The sequence below is a fragment of the Micromys minutus genome (genome assembly GCF_963924665.1).
Source record: "Micromys minutus genome assembly, chromosome: 16".
Classification (NCBI taxonomy): Eukaryota; Metazoa; Chordata; class Mammalia; order Rodentia; family Muridae; genus Micromys; species Micromys minutus.
The window spans coordinates 45901470-45922316 of NC_137985.1; the positions used below are offsets into that span (position 1 = coordinate 45901470).

The 20847-nt window shown below is 41.8% G+C and overlaps 1 protein-coding gene across 1 annotated transcript; it reads left to right on the plus strand.

The window, feature by feature from the left end:
- Positions 1-387: 387 nt before the first annotated feature.
- On the plus strand, positions 388-20054 carry HYKK (hydroxylysine kinase; the record flags this gene model as incomplete). The annotated part of the gene is given in 6 exon segments (XM_080930600.1): positions 388-742; positions 1215-1354; positions 10970-11153; positions 19229-19680; positions 19682-19744; positions 20046-20054. Coding segments are annotated over 6 exon segments (1194 nt in total). The 5' UTR covers positions 388-396.
- Positions 20055-20847: the final 793 nt, after the last annotated feature.

Below are 20847 nucleotides of genomic sequence, written 5' to 3' on the forward strand. Positions count from 1 at the left end.
AACATCAACTTCGCTTTCTTTTAAAGATTATTTTAATTTTTAAGTGTCTCTGTTCGGGCATGGTGCACATGTAACTGCAGATGCCTGCAGAGCCCAGAAAAGACTGTCAGAGTCCCCTGGAACTGGAGTTACAGGTGATGTAAGCCACGCAGTGTGAATGCTGGGAACCAAATTGAGGCCTTCTGCAAGAGCAGCAAGTGCTCTTAACGGTGGACCCACCTCTGCAGCTCCAAGGCATCTGCTTATTCATCTCACTCACTGATTGACTGTTTAAACTTTGTAAATAAAAATCAAGAAGCGTAGACTCAATACAGAAAAATAGTGGTCTGTCTGAGACTAATCATTCAAATAACTGTCATTGTAATATGCCTGGCTCTTATTTTTCCCCTAGACATAATGTCAAGTGGAGATGGCCAGCGGTCACAGGCTTTTGCCAAGCCCACTTTTACTGAGGCACAGGCCTCTGCACTGGTAGAATCAGTATTTGGGTTTAAAGTTTCCAAGATCCAGCCACTCCCCAGCTATGACGACCAAAACTTTCGTGTTCACGTTTCAAGAAGCAAAGAGACCACAGATGACCCAGTTGAATATGTCCTCAAAATAAGCAACACGGAGTCTAGTCGAACTCCAGACCTGATTGAAGTGCAGAACCATGTCATCATGTTTCTGAGGGCAGCTGGATTTCCAACGGCGTCCGTGTGCCGAACTAAAGGGGACAACACGATCTCTCTCATGTCCATTGGTAAGAGGTTTCCTAGACATTCATCTTACTGCATTTTGGCTACAGGCAGAAGTGCAGCGTCAAAAACAAGTTCGTAACTCCAAGTGGGGATAGTTTGGAAATGGCTTGAGTTGAGATCTAGTGTGCATTTTATGTTTATAAATGTCCTAATAACTAATAACTAAGGGACCTGTGAACAGCAGGAGGACCTGTCCTATTCCTATTTAACACAAAGAGTATATGTGTTGCTAGGAATTGAACCCAGGCAAGCACCCGGCAAAGTCAGTTCTCCAGCCTCAAGAATGTATTTTTATTTATTAGACTGACTGCTGTGTTGTCATAGAAATAGAACATGAAACTAGCAATCAAGCATTTAAAACGCCAGTTTGTCATTGCTATATGTGACCTCAGGCACAACACTTGAATCTAAGGCTGCGAGTTCTCATTGTTTTTTCAAGAGTGATTGACAGGATGCGTCATTCCTTCAATCTAGATTGTGGATCTGAAATCAAAAGCTACTTGGTAAGAATGCTCACTTACCTCCCAGGAAGACCAGTAGCCGAGGTTGCCATCAGTCACCAGCAATTATATGAAATAGGAAGACTGGCTGCCCGCTTGGATAAAGCCCTGGAGGTAAGATTTGGGGTCTTGTTTTGTTTGTTTTTCTTGTTGTTTTGGGTTGGTTTGAGATAGAGTCTCATTAGGTAGCCCTGGCTGGCCGGGAACTCACTATGTGTACCAGACTAGCGTCGAATTCACAGAGATCCTCCTGCCTTTGCCTTGAAAGTGCTGGGATTAAAGACATGCATTACCATACTTGGCAGCAATGAGATTCTTAAGAACAGTACGCTTTGTTTATTCATTGTCTTTTAGACAGAGTCTCATACACTGTGGGGTAGCTTCAAACTCACTGTGTAGTCAAAAGATTGTTTTGAACTTCTGGTCCTCCGGCCCCTACCTCTTGAGTACTGAAATTATAGGCATGTGCTACCCCATCTAGTTTATATGGTACTGGGGATTAAGCTTCATACATGATAGATAAGCATGCTACCAACTGCACTGCCTCCCCAAGTATTTATTTATCTTTTCTCCTTGATGTCTAGCACTGTGCAGTAGACACATTGGGAGACTTAATTTTTTAAAAAATATATTTATTCATTTATTTCATGTATGTGACACATTGAGAGACTTAATTTTTTTAAAAAGATTTATTTATTTATTTTATGTATGTGAGTACACTGTTACTGTCTTCAGACACACCAGAAGAGGGTATCAGATCCCATTATAGATGGTTGTAAGCCACCATGTACTTGCTGGGATTTGAACTCAGGACCTCTGAAAGAGCAGCCAGTGCTCTTAACTGCTGAGCCATCTCTCCAGCCTAGGTGGCTTAACTTATAAAAACTAATGCCAAATTGATTCTAAAGTTAGGATTACATGGGTCAGAAAAGAAGGAAGGACATTCCAGGTGACGAAAAGAGCACATGAGGTGCAATGAATGGCCGTAATTCAGGAACCTCTGGATAATTCATCATGACTGCAATATAAAAGAACTACAAATGAGGCAGACAGGAGACAAAACTGAAAGTATAAGGTGGAACTAGATCATAAGATACACATTCTATGAGAGTTGGTTTGTCCCTAACACTCGGGAGGCTGATACAGGAGTCTCATCAATGTGTCAGCCTAGACCGCATCGTAAGAGTCCGAACTGTATCTTATAGGCAGTAGGGGGTCCTTGAGGGAGGTTTTTCTAAATATGCAAAACCTACTAATTATAGCACTCTGGGGTTCAGAAAGGTGGGAACATCTAGGAAGCTAACTCAGTAGTCAGATACTCAACAATTAGTAAAAAACGGACTAAGGGCTTGAGTCAGCGAAGGGTTTAAGTTCTCAGCACTTGGGAAGCAGAAGCAAGAGGATCACCACAAATTCAAAGTTAGTCTGGTCTACAGAGTGAGTTCTAGGTTGGAGCTATATAGCTAGGCTCTGTCTCACAATAAACAAACAAACAAATTTTAAAGTCTCAAGCGGTTTAGAAGACAATGTAACTGTATTTGGTGATAGTTTAGTGTTAAGTTGGTAACCAGGGAAAGACTGAGCAAAATGTGATTCTAACCTAGGCTTGTTGTGATACAGTCTCATTCTAAAGCAGGAAGCAATTCAATAAGAATTAAGAGGTGAGAGAGATGAGGTTCATTCTTCCAATCTCAAACATATCTGTATTCGGCTAGAAATCTGTGAAAAGGAAACAGAACGCTGCTTTATGTGGCAGCCATTTTGTCTGAAATGGGAAGAATGTTTAGAGTCTTGTTTTTGTTTGTTATGCAATCTGACAATGTTTACCAGGCAGGGTGGCATATGTCTATAGTCCCAGCACTTAGGAGGCTAAGGCAGGAGGATTGATGAGAATTCAAGCCCAGCTTTAGCTGTGTTTTAGAGCTCTACTCAAAAACAAAGAAACCGAGGGTCTTTGCCATTTAGTTGACATATCTGGGCTACTTTACTTTTTTTCCCTTTGGGGTGTGTGTGACCATGTCCAGCTTATATGTTTCTTGTACTTGATGTTCACTGAACTTCACTTGAGTACATGTAGTTAGGTTGACTGGAAACCATTTGACTCTTTTGCGCCTTGCTTTTAACCTCTTGTAGGTGGGACCAGGGCTAGGTTTACTTTAAGAATTATGTAATGTTAAAAACCCTTCTGAGTTCTCTGCCCAATATCCTATAAACTGATGCTTTCCAGGATGATCAGTAGCCACAGTGTTCCCAGCCTTGCCCAACTGAATCCCTTTCAGCCCTTTCAAATGGTCCTTTCCTCAGACTTAACATATGAGGCCGTGTACCAATGCATCAGATTCTCAAGGAGGACTTGGTGTTCTCTCTGCAGCTCTGATCTTTGGGAGTCAGTCCTACAAACTCTACCCGCCTTGGTCTTCCTGGACTCTCAGCTCTATCTCTTCAACTCACTGAGCTCACTGGGCTCTTCCTGAGTCTTCCCTCTACACAGAATCCTCTGTCAAGGTAGTGAGTGTGTGGGGGGGGCAAACTCATTTTACTTGTCTGTCTTCATTACTTAATGTCAGTGACTCAATTGTCTTCAGTATTTTAACTTTTATAACTGGGCAAACCAATCCCTCTTGGCCAAAATGTCAAGGTCATGTGACCATCTAAACAGTATTAATTTACCTTGCCCTCCCAAAATAGTAATAACCTATTTTTTTTCTGGTTGAACAAAAACCATTTAGTGATTAATTATTTTAGAAAAACTAATAAGGTGATAGAGAGATGGCTCAGTGGTTAAGAGCACTCAGGTCAGAGGTCCTGAGTTCAAATCCCAGCAACCACATGGTGGCTCACAACCATCTGTAATGAGATCTAATGCCCTCTTCTGGTGTGTCTGAAGACACCTACAGTGTACTTATGTATAATAAATAAATAAATCTTTTTTTAAAAAGAAACACTAATAAAAATACAAAGGAGAAAAAACAGAAGTTACAAGTAATCCCATCCTTTGGAAATGATGTTCAATAAATGTTTATAAACTTTTTCTACTACACTCTGTTCACTTATTCAAAATATTATATTGCATATAGCTGCGGATGGTGAGCATGTTAAGCTTTTCAGTCAGAACATTTCCAAATTTATTTATGAATATTCATTAAAATGTCCATTTATGGCTCCGAAAAGCTACTTTTCACACAGACACAGAGATGTGAATTTGGATTCCAATACTCACATAAAAGAATGGTAGAGTATCTCCCAGTTATGGAGTGGCAGAGGCAGGAGGTTCCCTGGGGCTCTCTGGCCAGCCAGTCTAGCCACATTGGCAAGCTCCAGGGTTAGTGAGAGACTTCATCTCAAAAAATAAAATAGAGAGTCTGGCAAAGTGTGTAAGCAGTGAAGGCTTTTGCCACCAAGCTTGAGACCCACATGCTGGAAGAAAAGAACTGACTCCCACACGGTCTCCTCTGACCACCATACTCATGCCATGGCACACATACATTGTTTATGTGTGTATGTGTGTGCATGGCATATATATCCATGCACATGTGTGCTCACACATACAAAAATAAATAAAAAGTAAAATAAAGTGAAGAGTAACTGAGGAAGATGCCCAGTGTTGACCTCTGACCTTCAGATATACACATGCACACATGAACATGTGTGCGTGCACATGCACACACACACACACACACACACACACACACTATCCACTTGGAATATCAACATACTTTTAACTTGAGTAGTTATTTTATTTCTATTTGTTTATGACGGGGTCCTTTCTGGTAGAGATTTATTTATGTGTATGAGTGTTTTGCCTGCATCTGTCAAAGTGTACTGCGTGTTCCAGGTGCCCAAGGGTGCCAGAAGAGGGTGCTGGATCCCCTGGAACTAGAGAATGGTTGTGTATGGATGTGGGCACTGGGAATCCCAGTCTTCTACAAGAGCATCAAGCGCTCTTAGCCACTGAGCCATCTCTCCAGCCCCCGTGACAGGGTCTTGCTCTATATCTCTGACTGACCTGGAACTCTCTATGCAGACTGGGTTGTCCATACAGTAATGGCAGTCCTGTCTCTGAGTGCTGAGGCCATCACACCAGGCATAAGTGTATTTTTAGGGGATTTTTTTCATATGTTAATTTTATTCAGTGACTTGTAGTGATTACATTCCTCTGTATTATATTTAGATTGTCTCTATAATATCCTCAAAATGCCTTCCAAATATGCTTTTTAAAAAAGTGCCTCTTACATCTTTTTTGTTTACCATTAAAAAATGAATGTATTGTGATATATCTAAGGTATACAACATGCTATAAGATGCATCTGCATATACAGTAAAATGGCTGCTACAGTGGAGCACACTGTTGCTTCTTTTCCCTGTGACACTGTGACACCCAGTTAACCCTTGTATTTTATCACCCCCCCCATGTACCCACTTACCAAAAATGCTGATGGAGGACTCTTGGTCTTTGTATTCATTCTGGTAAATCATTCAACTTGTTAGTTTTTAAATATTTACTATTTTGGCATTCTCGTTTCTCTTCAGAGGCTGTGAATAATTTGCCTTCTACTAAATATTTGCTACAGTGTAACCTTTGGCCCACACACACCCCTCTTTCTTTTAACCTGGCTATTGTGACTAATTAGAATGATTTCATAATAGTACAGATATTTTCACAAGGTCGTATTTTCCTTTCCCTTAGGTGGTGCCCCTAAAAGGCTGAACTTAAGGGTCACATAGTAGTTATGATTTATCTGTAGTACCGTTCCATGCTGTGTTCTATAGTGACTGTACATTCGTGTCAGCAGTACACACGGGTCCTCTTTCTCCATGTCCTCCCGACACGAGTTCACTCATTTCTGACAGCGTCTGTCCTCACAGGTGCGAAGTGACATCACCTGGTGCTTCCAGTTTGTATTTCCCTGGTGGGTGATTGTGGTGACTATGCTTCTATGAACCCGCTGGACATTTCTGTGTTGTCTTTAGAAAAGTCTCAGGTTCGGTCTTTTGTTCATTTTTAAACTGAGCTATATTGTTTTCCTTGCTATTGGGTTTACTAGTTCTCTATAAATCTTGCATACCAGCACTTTCTCCACATCTTCTTCTCAAACTATCGATTGAGATTTAAATTGTTGAGTTTGTATATGAATGTGTTCATGTATGTACATGTTGCGTGGGTGTGAAGTTACGTGTGTGCATGTCAAGGCCAGAGGTTGACACCAGTGTCTTCCTTGATCGCTCCCCATCTTTTCTTTGTTATTATTTAAAAATCTTCATGCTTTATTTATTTATTGTGTGTGTATGTGTGCATTCATGTGTGTGTGTACATTCATGTGTGCATGTGTGTGTGCATTCATGTGTGTGTGTGTTTATGTGTGTCTGCATTAGTGTGTGTGTGTCTGTGTCTGTGTCTCTGTGTGTGTCTCTGTGTGTGTCTGTGTGTCTGTGTGTGTCTGTGTGTGTGTGTGTGTGTGTGTGTGTGTGTGTGTGTGTGTGTGTGTGTGTGTGAGTTAGCACCCACCACAGTGCATGTATGGAAATCTGAGGCAAGGACAATGTCCAGCTGTCAGTTCTCTTCTGCTACACGGTTCTGGGCTTTACACTCAAGTCATCGGGCCTGGCAAAAGTCTTTTCCTGGTAAGCCACCTCGCAGCTCTCTCACTAGCCTGAAGCTTTCCAGTTGTCTCCAGTGGCCAGCAAGCTCCAGAGCATCCTCCAATGTCCAGCCCTGTGCCTGTTGTCACCTCACTGAGCCATGTCCCCATGCCCAGTGTTGGTATTTTCTGTGTAGAAGCTTTTAGTTTGAGAATCTCATCTGTTTATTTTTGCGTTGGGCGTGATAGGCAAGAAGTCACTGACAATGCAACTGTCAAGAGGGTTTATGATTCCCGATCATGGCATTTGGGTCTTTTGTCTATTTGGGGGTTGATTTTTTTTTTTTTGTATCTGGTGTAAAAAACATGCCCAATATCGTTGTTTCTCATGTTGAAATCCAGTTTTCCCGTAACTATATGAAAGAACGCTATCCTCTCCCATGGTGTCTTTATGGTGCCCTCACTGACCACTAGTTGGTTCTGTGTTTTTAAGGATGCTTTATGGATTCTCTACACTGTTCCACTCATTCTTTTGTCTGCTTTTATACAGGTAAAATTTTTGTTGTTGTTGCTGTTGTTTGCTTTTGTGTGTTCTCTTTGTTGCAGTGTCTGTGGCACTGTGAAAATGATGTTTCGGTTCTGCCCTTGTGCTAGAGGCTATGAGCAAACTGCTGAAGATAAAGTTGACCACTGAAAATCTCACAGCTTCCAGGCCTAGGGGTTCCTGAACAGACAAAAGTCCTGACATCGTAGGGACCAGAACTAGGACACCGTTATGGGATAGGACCAAATACTGCTGGAATGAGGTTGAAGCTTGATTGACAGATGGCCGGAGTTTTTGAGCTCAGGAGTTTCAAGTATCTGGAAAAAAGAAAACAGGCAACTCTGTGAATATGACTGTGGTCTAAGCTCCGTATTAGAGGAAGCAAAGCCCTTAGGAACGGGAGCTCTGGTGAGAGAGGAGAGGGCATTGACCAAGAGCTAAGCTGACAGGAATTAACCAAGAGCATGGGGTAAATGTCCAGCAATTCTGATTGTTTTCAAGGAGCTAAAAAGAAATAAAGGCCAGAAAAAATCAGGATGATGAGGTGCAAAATTTATATATTTTAATATTCAAACACACTCTTGGACTGAGGACGTAACTCAGAGATAGAGTGCTTGCCTTGCATGTGGAAGGCCCTGGGTTCAATCCCCAGCACCACAGAAAAAACAAACTTGAAGCATTGGTGGAGCACCTGCGTGGGCGAGGGCATTTCCTCTGCGTCCATGAGTGACTGGTGTCTTCATGTTCCTGCTAGAGAAACTAAGATCTGAGGTGTTCCATGGCCTGTTTGTAAGTAGAGGAGGGAGCTCTGTGTGACTCAGTCTAGTGTTCTTCCCACTGGTGCCAAGGAAGCTGAGATGCCATTGGGGACAGCGGTGCCAGCACTGTTGTACGAACTCTAAACCTCACCTGAGTAGACTGTTACTGGAAACCCAACAAGAGTGTTATATTTAGGCAGGATTTTTTTTTTTTTTTTTGAGACAAGGTCACACCGGGTCTATCCTTGAATTTATTGTGTAGATCAGGCTGTCCTTGAACACACAAAAATTCTCCTGCCTCTGCCTCCCAAATGCTGGGTTTAAAAACATATACTAACACACCTGGCTTTGTTATATTTACTTTTAACAAAAACCTGGAGAGATGGCTTAATGTTTACTAAATTCTTAAGTCCTAAGGGAGATATACTGTTCTTCTAGGAGACCCATGTTCAGTTTCCAGTACCTACATGGGTGGTTCACAACTGCCTGAGGCTTCTGTGGGCACTTGCCTTCACATGCACTTATCCATGTAATATATGCACGCACGCACACACACATACAAACAGACAATTAAAATTAATAAAAGTAGAGCCTGGAAAGACTTCAGTACGTGAAGTGATACCTCACACTTCGTGCAGAAGTGTGAAGACTTGAGTTGTCTCCCCAGAACTCCCATAAAAATACCAGGCACAGTGGCAGGCTTACAATCCTGGGGCTGTGGAGGGAGTGGCAGGAGGATTTTTGGAGCTTTGGCTTAGACTAATTGGCTCAGTCCAGACCAATGACAGACTCTGTCTTAAAAAACAAAGTGAATGGGTCCTGAGGAATAACACGTGAAGTTGACTCGTGCCTCTACATACAAGTGCATACATATATTCATATCCATAAACACACACACACTCACATAAATATGCACCTTACACCTCCATACACGTCAAATAAAAAAAAAGTCGTGTGTGTGTGTGTGTGTGTGTGTGTGTGTGTGTGTGTATGAGATTAACTGTGTAGCATTGAGTAACATGAAATAAGAAAGTTCCCTCTACCATCGTCTCTTCTTTGAATCACAGTCCATCCCCAGAGCCATGGTTCCTGGTGAGTCAGCGTTTACTGTTCACTTTGGTGATCTTCGGTGGCACTTAACACCCCAGAAGGTGAGGGGACTGAAAATAGTGTTCTGTGAGGAAGAGTTGAAGAAACTAGAGAGGGTTCACCTGCAGAAGACAAGATGCTGAGGGCACAGGTAAGCTGTGTTCAAAGCAGCTTCAAGGCCCGGGGGATTCCCAGAGAAGAAATACATACCATGTTACAGGCGTCCCTAGAGGCCACAGTTGAACCCGTAACACAGACACCGGTGCAGAGGCAGATTTTACCTGTGTGAGAGGAAGAGCGATCTCAGGGGGATAAATACCTCCTATAAATGCGTTGCCATAGAGAGAGCTGTGAGGTGTTGGCTGTGAGGTGTTGGAGAGGGAGTGTGAAATGTATAAGGCATCACTAGGAAGTCTGTGCAGAGGCTGTTTTGCTGAGTAGAAATGGGAGTCTAATATCACTGTGGAAATGGCTCATGACAAGGTCTTGAGGCTCCCTGGACTCCAGGGAGGCCAGAGTGCTGGGGCCATGTGAGTGAGAGACGCAATGAAGAGAGACAGCCTCAGACCACACCCACTGGTGAAGAACATTTATTCTCTCCCTCCCTCCCTCCCTCTTTCTCTCTCTCTGTGTGTGTGTATGGCACAGTGCAAATATAGAAGTGTAAAGGTCAAACGATAATCCTCTCCTACCTTGTGGGTCCAGGGATCAAAACTCAAGTTTTTGAATTTCTTAGCAAACACACTGACCCACTTACACATCCTGATGACCCTGGGTTTTGTTTTGTTTTGTTTTGTTTCTGAGACAGACTCTCCTTCACTGTAGCCTAAGCTGGCCTAGAACTCTCTTCCATCTACCAGGGCTGGTCTTGAACTCACAGTGATCCTTTTGTCTCAGCCTCCCAAATCCTGGGATTTCAGGTCTGAGCTGCCATGACCTGGACAGTAGCCTCCGATTTAGTAAACGCTAGTGAACAGTCCCTGTCTATGAGCCTGACACTGACATATGCTTCTAATTCTAGCACATTTGGGAGCTGGGGCAGGAGGATTAGGAGTTCAAAGTCATCCTTACATAGGGAATTCAAGGCAAGAGTGGGCTATGCAGGCCCTGTCTCAAAAAACTTAAAACAAGAAAAAAACATTTGTCTTTACAAATATTGATGATCAAATGCAATGAAACTATGCTCCCAAAATTATAATGTCTTACTCAAATAAAAAGAGACTTATTATTTTTTGGATTTTTAAAAAATATTTTTTTTAAACTTTAAATATTGGTCTTCCAAGGGCTGAATATTCAGATGTGTGCCATGGTGTCCAGCTTATCTTATGGGTTACTATAAATGAGATAGGTCAGTCACCATATGAGAGTGCCATCTGCCTCCTATAGGCACCTTCTGAGGGGAGGGTGTGACAAAAGACAGGGACTATAGAGATATAAGGTCCCTTCAACACTCCAGTTCCACTCATCTCCCCACCCCTTCATCTATATATATATATATATGTGTGTGTGTGTGTGTGTGTGTGTGTGTGTGTGTGTGTATGTATGTATATGATCTTTTTAGATATGCCAGACTCACTATGTAGACAAGAATGATTTTGAACTTCTGCTCTCCTGATATCCACCCCTCAAATGCTGGGATTATGGGCAAATGCTGCCTAGTTCTCTAACAGGGACCAAGCACGGGACATTCATTGTACATGCTGAGCAAGCGTTGCACTGCCTCAGCTACACTCTATCCTGTTTTTATCTTTCCATTTAGAAATTCCATCATCCAAAGTTAAATCTTCTTCATCGGGAGAGCTTCATCTGGAATCTGAAAAACGTCCCTCTGCTAGAGAAGTACCTGAGTGCCCTGAACCAAGGTCAGAACCGGGAGATTGTTGAGCAGGTCATTCATCTGTTCAAGGAAGAAGTAATGACCAAATTATGTCATTTTCGAGAATGTGAGTATGTTCCCAAAGTATGTATTTCTCTCAGCCTTTACACTGGCGGATTTCAGTGTCAGGAGAACATGCAGGTGCAGCTTAGATTTCTGACATTATAAGATGCTCCTGTCTGTTCCTACCACCTTTACAAGAATCGTGTCTTTACTGTTCATAAGTTTGCTGTTTTTGAAGTTGGTTTTTGTCGTTGTTAGGTCCGTGTAGTCCAGGCTGCTCTTGGATAGACATAAACCCTCCTGCATCAATCTCCTTATATTCAACTTGACCAGCTAATGCCAGCTTCCCGAAGAGGTTGCAAGCCTAGTTTGTACTTCTGTCACCTGGGTGTAGACACTCAATTTCACACCATGCATCCCAATCCCACTCCTCTCCCCATCCCTTCATACCTGCCCTCTGCCCTCACAACCTCCCCCATCCAAAAGAATCTCCTTGTGAAAGCTTCAGTGTGTCCCACAGTGTATTATCCCCTTTCCACACTTCTTTGATTGTAATGAATCCATGGGTCTGTTTCCTTCTGCTACACTATAAATACTAGATTCTCACTGTGACTCCTCCGGGACATCCTGTTGTTGCCCCGTGTCATGGAGATACTGTTGTTTTGGAAGTATAGGATCAGCCCCTTCACATGTTCATCAATGGGTAGATGTTTGGGGTGGACCGATTCAGAGCCCTGGATCCAGGCCTGGGTGGCAGCTGAGCTGGTCAGTGTTCAGGCTCTCTCTCCCTTATCCGTACCACCAGGGCAAGCTCTCCAGCTCTGCCCTAGCTAGCTAACCCAATGCCACCCTATTCTCACACCCCTAGGGCTGGCTCACCCACAACCCACCCCTGCAACTCGGGCCAGCCCTACTGTGCTGCCCAGGTAAGGTGCAGGGCCTGCTTTCCAGAGTGCTGCAGCTAGTGAGGGGCAGGGCTGGCTCTCCTACCTGCTTCAGGTGGCAAGGGGTAGGGTGGGGGGCATCTCTTTCTTGCTCATGCCACTGCATGGCATACAAATGACAGGGCGGCCACCTCTCTCACACCTTGAGGCCAGCTCACCTGAGCCTCCATCACCAGGATCCGCTCCAGTGTACTGCTTAGACAGGGTGCAAGATCTGCTCTCCCAAGTGCTGCAGCCAGTGAGGGGCAAGGCCAGCTCTCCCTCTCTCAAAGGCCCACCTCTCCCATACTCATAACCTCAGGGCCAACTCACCTGCAGCTACCAAACCCAGGGCTAGCTCTACTGCTTCCTCTGAGAGGTACAGGGCGTGGTGGTGAATGCTCTCCAGAGAACTGTTGATGGTGAGGGGCAAGTCAGCTAGCTCTACTTCCCCACCTTCAGGACCAGCTCTCCCATGATGCCCAGGTGAGGGGCGGGGCCATCTCTGCACAGTCCTCAGACACCAACATGGCCCTGGGCAGCAGGCATGCCTGTCTGGTCTCTGGTACTAGAACACCACTGCTGCAGGATCATGGACCTAGACATGGCCCTTGGAGGTAGCGCAGGCCAGGACCTCACCATTGCCTCAGGTGAATGCTTACGTTTTTCTAATCTTGTTTTTATATACTAGTTTCCCACTGTAATTTTAAAATACATTTCTCTATTTACACATATATATCAGAGGCTAAAGGCAATTGTATTATTTATTTCGGGATACACATGCTATAGTACACAAGTGGAGGTCAAAGACAACTTGAAGGGATTTGTTTTTGTTTCTTCTACTCAGCTTGTCAGGCATGGCAGCAAGCATCTTTACCCAGAGAGCCATCTCGGTGTATATTCTTGACAGTGCTGTAGATCAATTCCAGGAGTTTGCACATGCTGAGCAAGTATTCTACCTCTCAACCTATGCTATATCTCAAATCTGCACTGCCATATTCTTTTTAACAGTATGTTTGGTTCTTCTAAGAAAAAAACCAATGTTTTATTTTATGTTCCATTTTTTTTTTTTTTTTGTCTGTTGCTGATATTTCAAAACGATACTTTATTGCATCCATCCCTGCAGGCGTCAGGCAGGGAAACAAACCACAAAGAGTAAAGAATGAAAACTCAGTTCAGATTGACTTTGTCAACCTGGATAAACCTTCTAGAGAGTCCGATGCCAGGCAGTTTATTGTTAGTATATTTAAACACAGTATGGATTTGTGGGGAAAAGAGTTTCCTGGTGTAATACTATCTCCAGTGCACAGGGAAGCATAATTACATCAAAATTTAGAGTACATTCCTTCAAAGAAGATAAGTTCCAAAGATAAGCTACCGGTGCTAGCTTAAGGGACTAAGGAAGCATCCTGCCTGGTCTTAATCTTATACATAGCACAGAGGGCATTTGGGCTGTTAGATACTTCTGATCCTGACTGTGGGAGCTCAGGGGACCGTGGCTGTCATTTAGATCACTAGCTATTCCAGTCTTGTTGTAATACCATGACGTGGCCTGGTCCAACAGATAATGCTGATTACCAGGCAATTAATTACTCCCAGCTCCCTGAATAAAACACCAGGTTTTGCAGTTTTCTCATTGGAAAGACAATCCTGCATGCTTGTTCTGGTTTCTCTGAAGATCTGTGGGCACGCAGACCTTCATGCTGTGCTCCCAAGACAGCCATACTTTTATTTAAAATTTTTATTTTTATCTGTGTGTGTGTGTGTGTGTGTCACATGCAGGTACCCGTGGAGGCCACAAGAGGGTATCAGATCTCCTGTAGCTGAGTACCCATCCTTTGTATGTGCTGCAAACCAAACTCAGGTCCTGTGGAAGAGCAGGAAGTGCTTTTAACCCATTGACCTATATCTCAAGCTCTCGACATTAAACACATTATTTAAATAATTTATCCCAAGACACGTACATGTGTACAATATCATCTGAAATGCTCTATAAAGGAGAATTTTCCTCCCTCAGGTTCAGTCTTACCGTATAGACCAGCCTGGTCTCAAACCCACATTCCTCTTGCTTTAGCCTACTGAACTCTGAGGTTACAAGTATGTAAAACCAGGCAAGCCCTTTGATTCGTTTTATCTCAATAAGTATCCTTGCATTTCTACCCCAGAAAACTCGGTGTTGACTTATTTTATGTACTTATTGTATATGTGCACATGTGTATACATGAGTTTTTAGACATGCATGTGCTGGGGTATGTTGAGTGGAGGCCACAGGACAACTATTGGGTATTTAGTCTGACCTTCCACTTGTGAGTTCTGGAGACAGAACCCAGGATGTCAGGCTTGTACTGCAAGTACTTTTACCCACCAAACCTTCTTGCCAGCCTCCAGTGCTTACCTACTGACTGTGATAGCCAGGCATGGTGGCACACGCCCTTAATCCCAGCACAAGTGACCAGCTTGCTCTACATAATGAGACCATGCCTCAAAAAACAAAAAAAAAAAAAAAAAAAAAAAAAAAGGAAAAACAACAACAAACAAAAAGTCCAACCAAGACAGTTAACTGTGGTGATTGCTTTAGTTGGCTGTTGTTATTGTTGTTAACATCTTTGATAAGGTTAGGAAGCTCCCTTGTATTCCTGTATTCACTAAGATGCCATATAAAAATGCATGCTGCTTTCTCTTCAAACGTATAGATATGTCAAATTATATTGGTTGTATCTTAATTTAGACCCAATGTGGTCATTATGTTGTTTCCCCTCCTCTCTTTTATTATGTATCATCTTTTTCGTCTATTTTCTCAGTGATTGGGAGATAAGAGTGGGGCTGGTAAGATGGCTCAGCTCGTAGGAGCATGTGCTGCCCTGCCAGCGAAGCTGAGTTCAGTTCTTAGCAGCCATGTTTGGTGGCCCACAACCCCTTGTTACTCCAGGAGATCTTTGGTTCTCTTCTGCATCCATCTACACGTATGTGGCATACACATGCTCAGATAGAAATTTACAAAACAAATTTATATTTTAGAAATATGACAACACTTTCTTTGTATACCGTTTGAGGGAATTTTCTACGGAGTTAATTTAGCACTGTATTTTTCTTTAGGGAAGGTATTAAAATTAGCAATCAGCATGATGACACCTAGTTGTAATCCCAGCACTTGGGGTAAAAACAGAAGGATCAGGAGAGTTTGGATTTATTAGCTATGTAGTAAGCTCAAAACCATGAGCTACATGAGTCCCTTTCTCAAACAAAAAGCCCCAGAAATTATTAAAATTAGCACTTTAATTTCTTTAATATATATAGAAATATCTAGATTTTTGCCATATTTAATAAGTTGTATTTTATGGAAATGTATCTAACACATCTAAAATTTTGTACTTATAATTGTAAGTTTTTAACATTAAAAACCTGTTAAAAACTGTCTTCATTCATTACACTTACCTTTTGAGATTTATTTTTTCTTTGTATATATGAGTGCTTTATTTACATGTATGTCTGTGTACCACATGCATGCAGTGTCCAAAGATACCAGAAGAGGGAAGTGGATCCTCTGGGATTATAGCAAGTTGTGAACCAATTTATGGTGCTGGGACTGAAGCCTGGGTCCTCTGGAAGAGCAGCCAGTGCCCTGACCCGAGCCATCTCTCCAGCCCCCCTTTGTCACTTTTTCAAACTGACAGGTCTTTAGTGATGATGGAGATCATTAGCACCTCTTCTCATACTTTCCTGCTGGCTCCTACCACAGGCTCCTCCTTCAGGGAAGCACCCTTTCTTTTCTTTTCTTTTCTTTTTTTATGGTAGGAAAATACTTTATTCTCTCATCTTCAGTCTCTTTATAGCAATACTTAGATCTCAGGGTAATTTACAGTGTTACTAATAATTTTAACACAGTCCCTGGCATAGACTGTAATTATAACTACTATTTCTGTTTGTTGCCTGTGGCTAGACAGTTCATGATTACATAAAATCACACACAGAAAACTGTAGGAAAAGGAAACAAAAATGACAAAAAAAAAGTGTCTATTAGAATTACATATAATTCATAATGACAAATACAAGAAATACTTTATGGGGACTTAAAATTCCTATAATCAGTTTTCAAAACATTAAACATTATAATTTATGTGGTAGGAACATCATATAGTAATCTTTAAGGTGGTAAAAATATTTGAGTCAATTTATAAGGAACATAAAATCTGAATAATCTGCATAGATTCTCAACATCTCATCTATTAAGCACCTTTGCAAGGCACTCTTTACTATATCTTAAATTACTCATATTATCTATTTTTTTCAAATGTTTTCTGTTTGCTTTCCAAAAGCTTCTTGAAATAGGTGCTTAATTCATGATTTTTTGATGGTTTTTATTTTTGCCTTTATTTGAACTACAAACTTAAAATTAATTGTGCATACAACTTGATTTGTAATGATCTGTACTCATTATTGTTCCAAAATGTTTTCCTTCATTCTTTTGGAGGGGGCGAGGGCGGTTCGTGCATGTGTGTGTGTGTGTGTGTGTGCCCAGTTCTTTTCTTTCCCTGATATTCAAATTTAAAGTTTGTTTGGGAAAAGATGCTGTTTGTCTTAAGACCTTATACAAACCTATTCCAAGGAATAATGGAAGTAAAATACAATCCCAGCACTTGGAAGGCAGAGACAGGAAGACAGTGAATTTGAGGACAGCCTGGGATACACAGCAAGAGCATGTTTCTAAAAGCAAAGCAAAAAAAAAAAAAAAAAAAAAGATTGTATTTTGAGATATTTGTTATTCATCAAACAATATGTTGTTAGCCTTTTTAAAAGTGAAGATAAAACATCCCATTATTCTTTTTACACTTTTATTGCCATGTGATCCACAGAAGACACTGCAGATCTTTTCATTTCCATAATAAGAAACTTTGTATCCTGTAGCAGTCAGTTCTGCTGCTTTTAAACTAGAAACTGTAGAGGTCAATTTGGTTTGGCAGATTTTTTTTTTCTTTCTGCTCAAGCAGGGAGGTAGTCTTAGATTGTTCCTACTGCATTGTGTCTTATTGTTTCCCCTTTTTATACTGCTGCCATCATTATTGGAGCCTCCTTTCACCAGCTGCCATCAGAGGTGCTTTATGTGGAAACCTAGCTATCTACATCTATACAAGAAGCTGCACCAAGTCCTCATACATAATGCTCATTTAGCTTTAGATATTTTGTAACTCCTGTAGAATAACAGTTTTAGATATTTTAAACTCTTTTAGAATATCTTCTTTTCATCTTATTTAGATAATATAAATTATTTTCTCCATAATATGATGAACTTTTTTTTTAATTTTTAAAGATTTATTGATTATATATAAGTACACTGTCGCTGTTTTCAGACACACCGGAAGAGGACATCGGATCTCATTACAGATGGATGTGAGCCACCATGTGGTTGCTGGGAATTGAACTCAGGACCTTGGGAAGAGCAGTCAGTGCTCTTAACTGCTGAGCCATCTCTCCAGCCCCATGATAATCTTTTACGATGTCTTTTCATGGCTTATTTCTGCTGTGATTGCATTTTAAGAAACATGCTTTAGCCAGGCATGGTTGCAGACACCTTTAATCCCAGCATTTGGGAAGCAAAGGCAAGAGGATTTTTCTGAATTTGAGGCTGCCTTGGTCTACCTACATAGGGAGTTCTAGGACAGCAAGGACTACATAAAAAGACCCCATGTCAAATAAACACTCAAAATGAAAATATTATATATCACTGTTGTCCAGTAGTATTCTCTGAAGTAAATGTGGTATATCTGTATTGTCCAGTGAAAACAGTCATGTGGCTTGTCAGTATTTGAAATAGGACTTGCGCAACAGAGGAACTGGGCCTTTCCATGTGATTTAATTCTTTAAAAATGATTTGTTGCTCTTGCTCTCCCCCCCGCCCCTCCTCTCCCCATTCCCTTCCCCCCTCTCTCTGCACATGCTCATGGCCAGCTTCTATTCCTCTACTTCTCTATTCTCCTCTTCTCTCTCTCTGCCTCTACTACCCTCTTAACTCTCCCATAACCTGAATAAACTCTATTCTATATCAAAACAAGTTTTGTTTCTATTTCATGTGCATTGGTGTTTTGTTTGCATATGTCTGTATGAGGGTGCTAGATCCCCTGAAACCAAGTTACAGACAGTTGTGAGCTACCATGTGGGTTCTAGGAATTGAACTTAGGTCTGCTGGAAGAGTAGCCAGTGCTCTCTTAATTACTGAGCCATGTCTCCAGCCCCAAACCCTAATGAATGGAAATGGCCACCTGTGTTGAGAGGCTATGAATTTGAACAGTACTAGTATATGTAAATACATTATATATGGCTTCATACTTATTTCATAATACTCAAATCATTATCTTTAATATTAATTAGTTAATTGTTTGCTACACATTAAGCTGAGCATGGCGGCTCACACCTCTAATCCCTGTACATGGGAAACTGAGGCTGAAAGAAAGATTGCCATGAGATACAGGGCAGTTTGGGCTAGAGTCAGATTTTGTCTCAAGAATAAATCTATAGTTAAAAAGACAAATTCTATATTGCCTAGTTATTATAAGGTGACTCTCAGTGGTTTGTTGCTTGGGAACAAATTAATAGTGTCTTAATTCTAGACAGTAGCTTAAATTGCCTTTCAAATTGCCTATGAGAATGACAAGTTTGGGGTTTTCTTTTCTCCTAACATATTACTATCTAATGAATGGTTCTACTGTGCATGCCTGGGTCATAGCTTGTATCATATGCAGCTAACTACACTAGACATCACTCCACTATACTCTGACCAGCGAGGCAAGGCCATGGATCAGGCTCTTGAATGTAAAGGCTATAACATCTTCTAAACACTCTTGGTTTCTGGTTTGTTTATTTTTGCTTTTGAGACAAGATCTTTTTGTCTCTCCGTCTTTCTACCCCCCTCTGTATTTGGCTGGCCTGGAATTCTTTATGTAGATCAGGCTGGTCTTGAACTCACAGAGATCTGTCTACCTCTTCCTCCTGAGTCTGGGAAACCTTAACCTCCATACTGGTGGGAAGCAAGATCAAAAGAGCCAAAACTCTGCCTGTGTCTTTCCCAGGAAAAAAATGGCCTTTTTTTAAGAAAAATAGTTTGTTCTTTTATCTCTGCTTGTTCCTCAAATTATTTAGATAGCTGTGCTTTTAAAAGGAAGGTAGAAAGAGAATGAATTAGCATGTGAAATACCCCTTTACATGATTTTTCTGATTTCAGGTATTAATCATGGTGATCTCAATGACCATAACATTTTAGTAGACCTCAGCAAGTCAGCCTCTGGAGACGCTGTGTATGAAATCTCTGGGATTGTAGACTTCGGCGACATGAGCTATGGCTACTATGTGTTTGAAGTGGCGATCGTCATCATGTACATGATGGTTGAGAGTCCAAACCCTATACAAGTAGGAGGCCACGTCCTCGCGGGCTTCGAAAGTGTGATCCCCCTGACCGCGGCAGAGAGGGGAGCTTTGTTTCTACTTGTATGCAGTCGTTTTAGTCAGTCTCTCGTCATGGCCGCCCACTCCTGCCAGCTGTATCCAGAGAACAAAGAGTACCTCATGATCACAGCGAAAACCGGATGGAAGCATTTGCAGCAGATGTTTGACATGGGCCGGAAAGCCGTAGAAGAAATCTGGTTTGAAACTGCCAAGTCCTATGAACCTGGGATCTCCGTGTGACCGTGTCTGGGATCTCATGGGTAAAAACATTAAACCACTCAAAACTCCCCGGCGGGTGCGCATGCGCTCATTGCTACCCATCCCCAACGCTCTGGATTCTGAAGTCCAAAACAGGTCAATGGCTGGACCACTCCCTAATTCCACTTGGCTAATACACACTCCCCTCCAATATTCCTGAGCTATTACTTACTAAAATCTATATTTTATCTTTGCTGCCTTGAACCTTGCTGGGGAGCCCTCTTGGGCCGCTTCTCCTGTACCCACATGTCAGCAATCTGTCCCTTCTGCATCTTTCCGGGATGGTCCATGCCCTCCTTATGGCCGATTCTGCTCTTCCTCTTTTTGTCCCTTCCCAGGAATCCTAAAAGTCCCGCCTCTGTCTCTCTGCCCACCCATTGGCTGCTGGTAGTTTTATTGACCAGTCAAAACCCAACTGGGGACAGACAGACTTCCTTTAGTCCTACGGGTGGGACACAGTATGCTTTTTTGTTTGTTTGTTTTGTTTTTTTAACATAATTAGCACGAGAACACAAGTCGCTACATGTGACCTTAGAAAGGTTTGTGTTAATTAAAACTCAGGTGGGCCTAGATGAAATGTATGAAGGACTTTTGTGCAGAGTTAAAACTGAAATGGTAAAACAGATCCGTTCTAAATGTGAATTGGTGAAGGAAGACCTGATTTTTACAGCAATCTTAGGACCGTCGTTTGCACTTAAGAAAGTACGACATGATGAACCCCTGTCTAGTGTGCAAGACCCTGGGTTCAACCTCAGCACCAAGGAAAACAAGGAAATCTGTACAAGTGTCACCCATGTAAGCGTGTCTCTGTGCAGGTCCTGCTTGCCTTTCACAAGGAAGACATGATGACACATGATTTGTCATCAGTCTCTGAAGATCTATTCCAGTCCTTAAATCAATGACTTTTAAACTTTGAAAAGAATACATATGTATAGCTATATTGATTTGCTTTTGTTTTTTTGAGACAGGGTTTCTTGGTTGCCCTGGAACTCTCAAATTCACAGAGATCCAGTTGCCTCTGTCTCTCAAATGCTGGGATTAAAGGTGTCCACCACCTCACACATATTCACATATTTTAAATAATCCACATATTTTAAATACCTAGTCTACAAAAATCACTAACTCTATGAATTCTTCCTT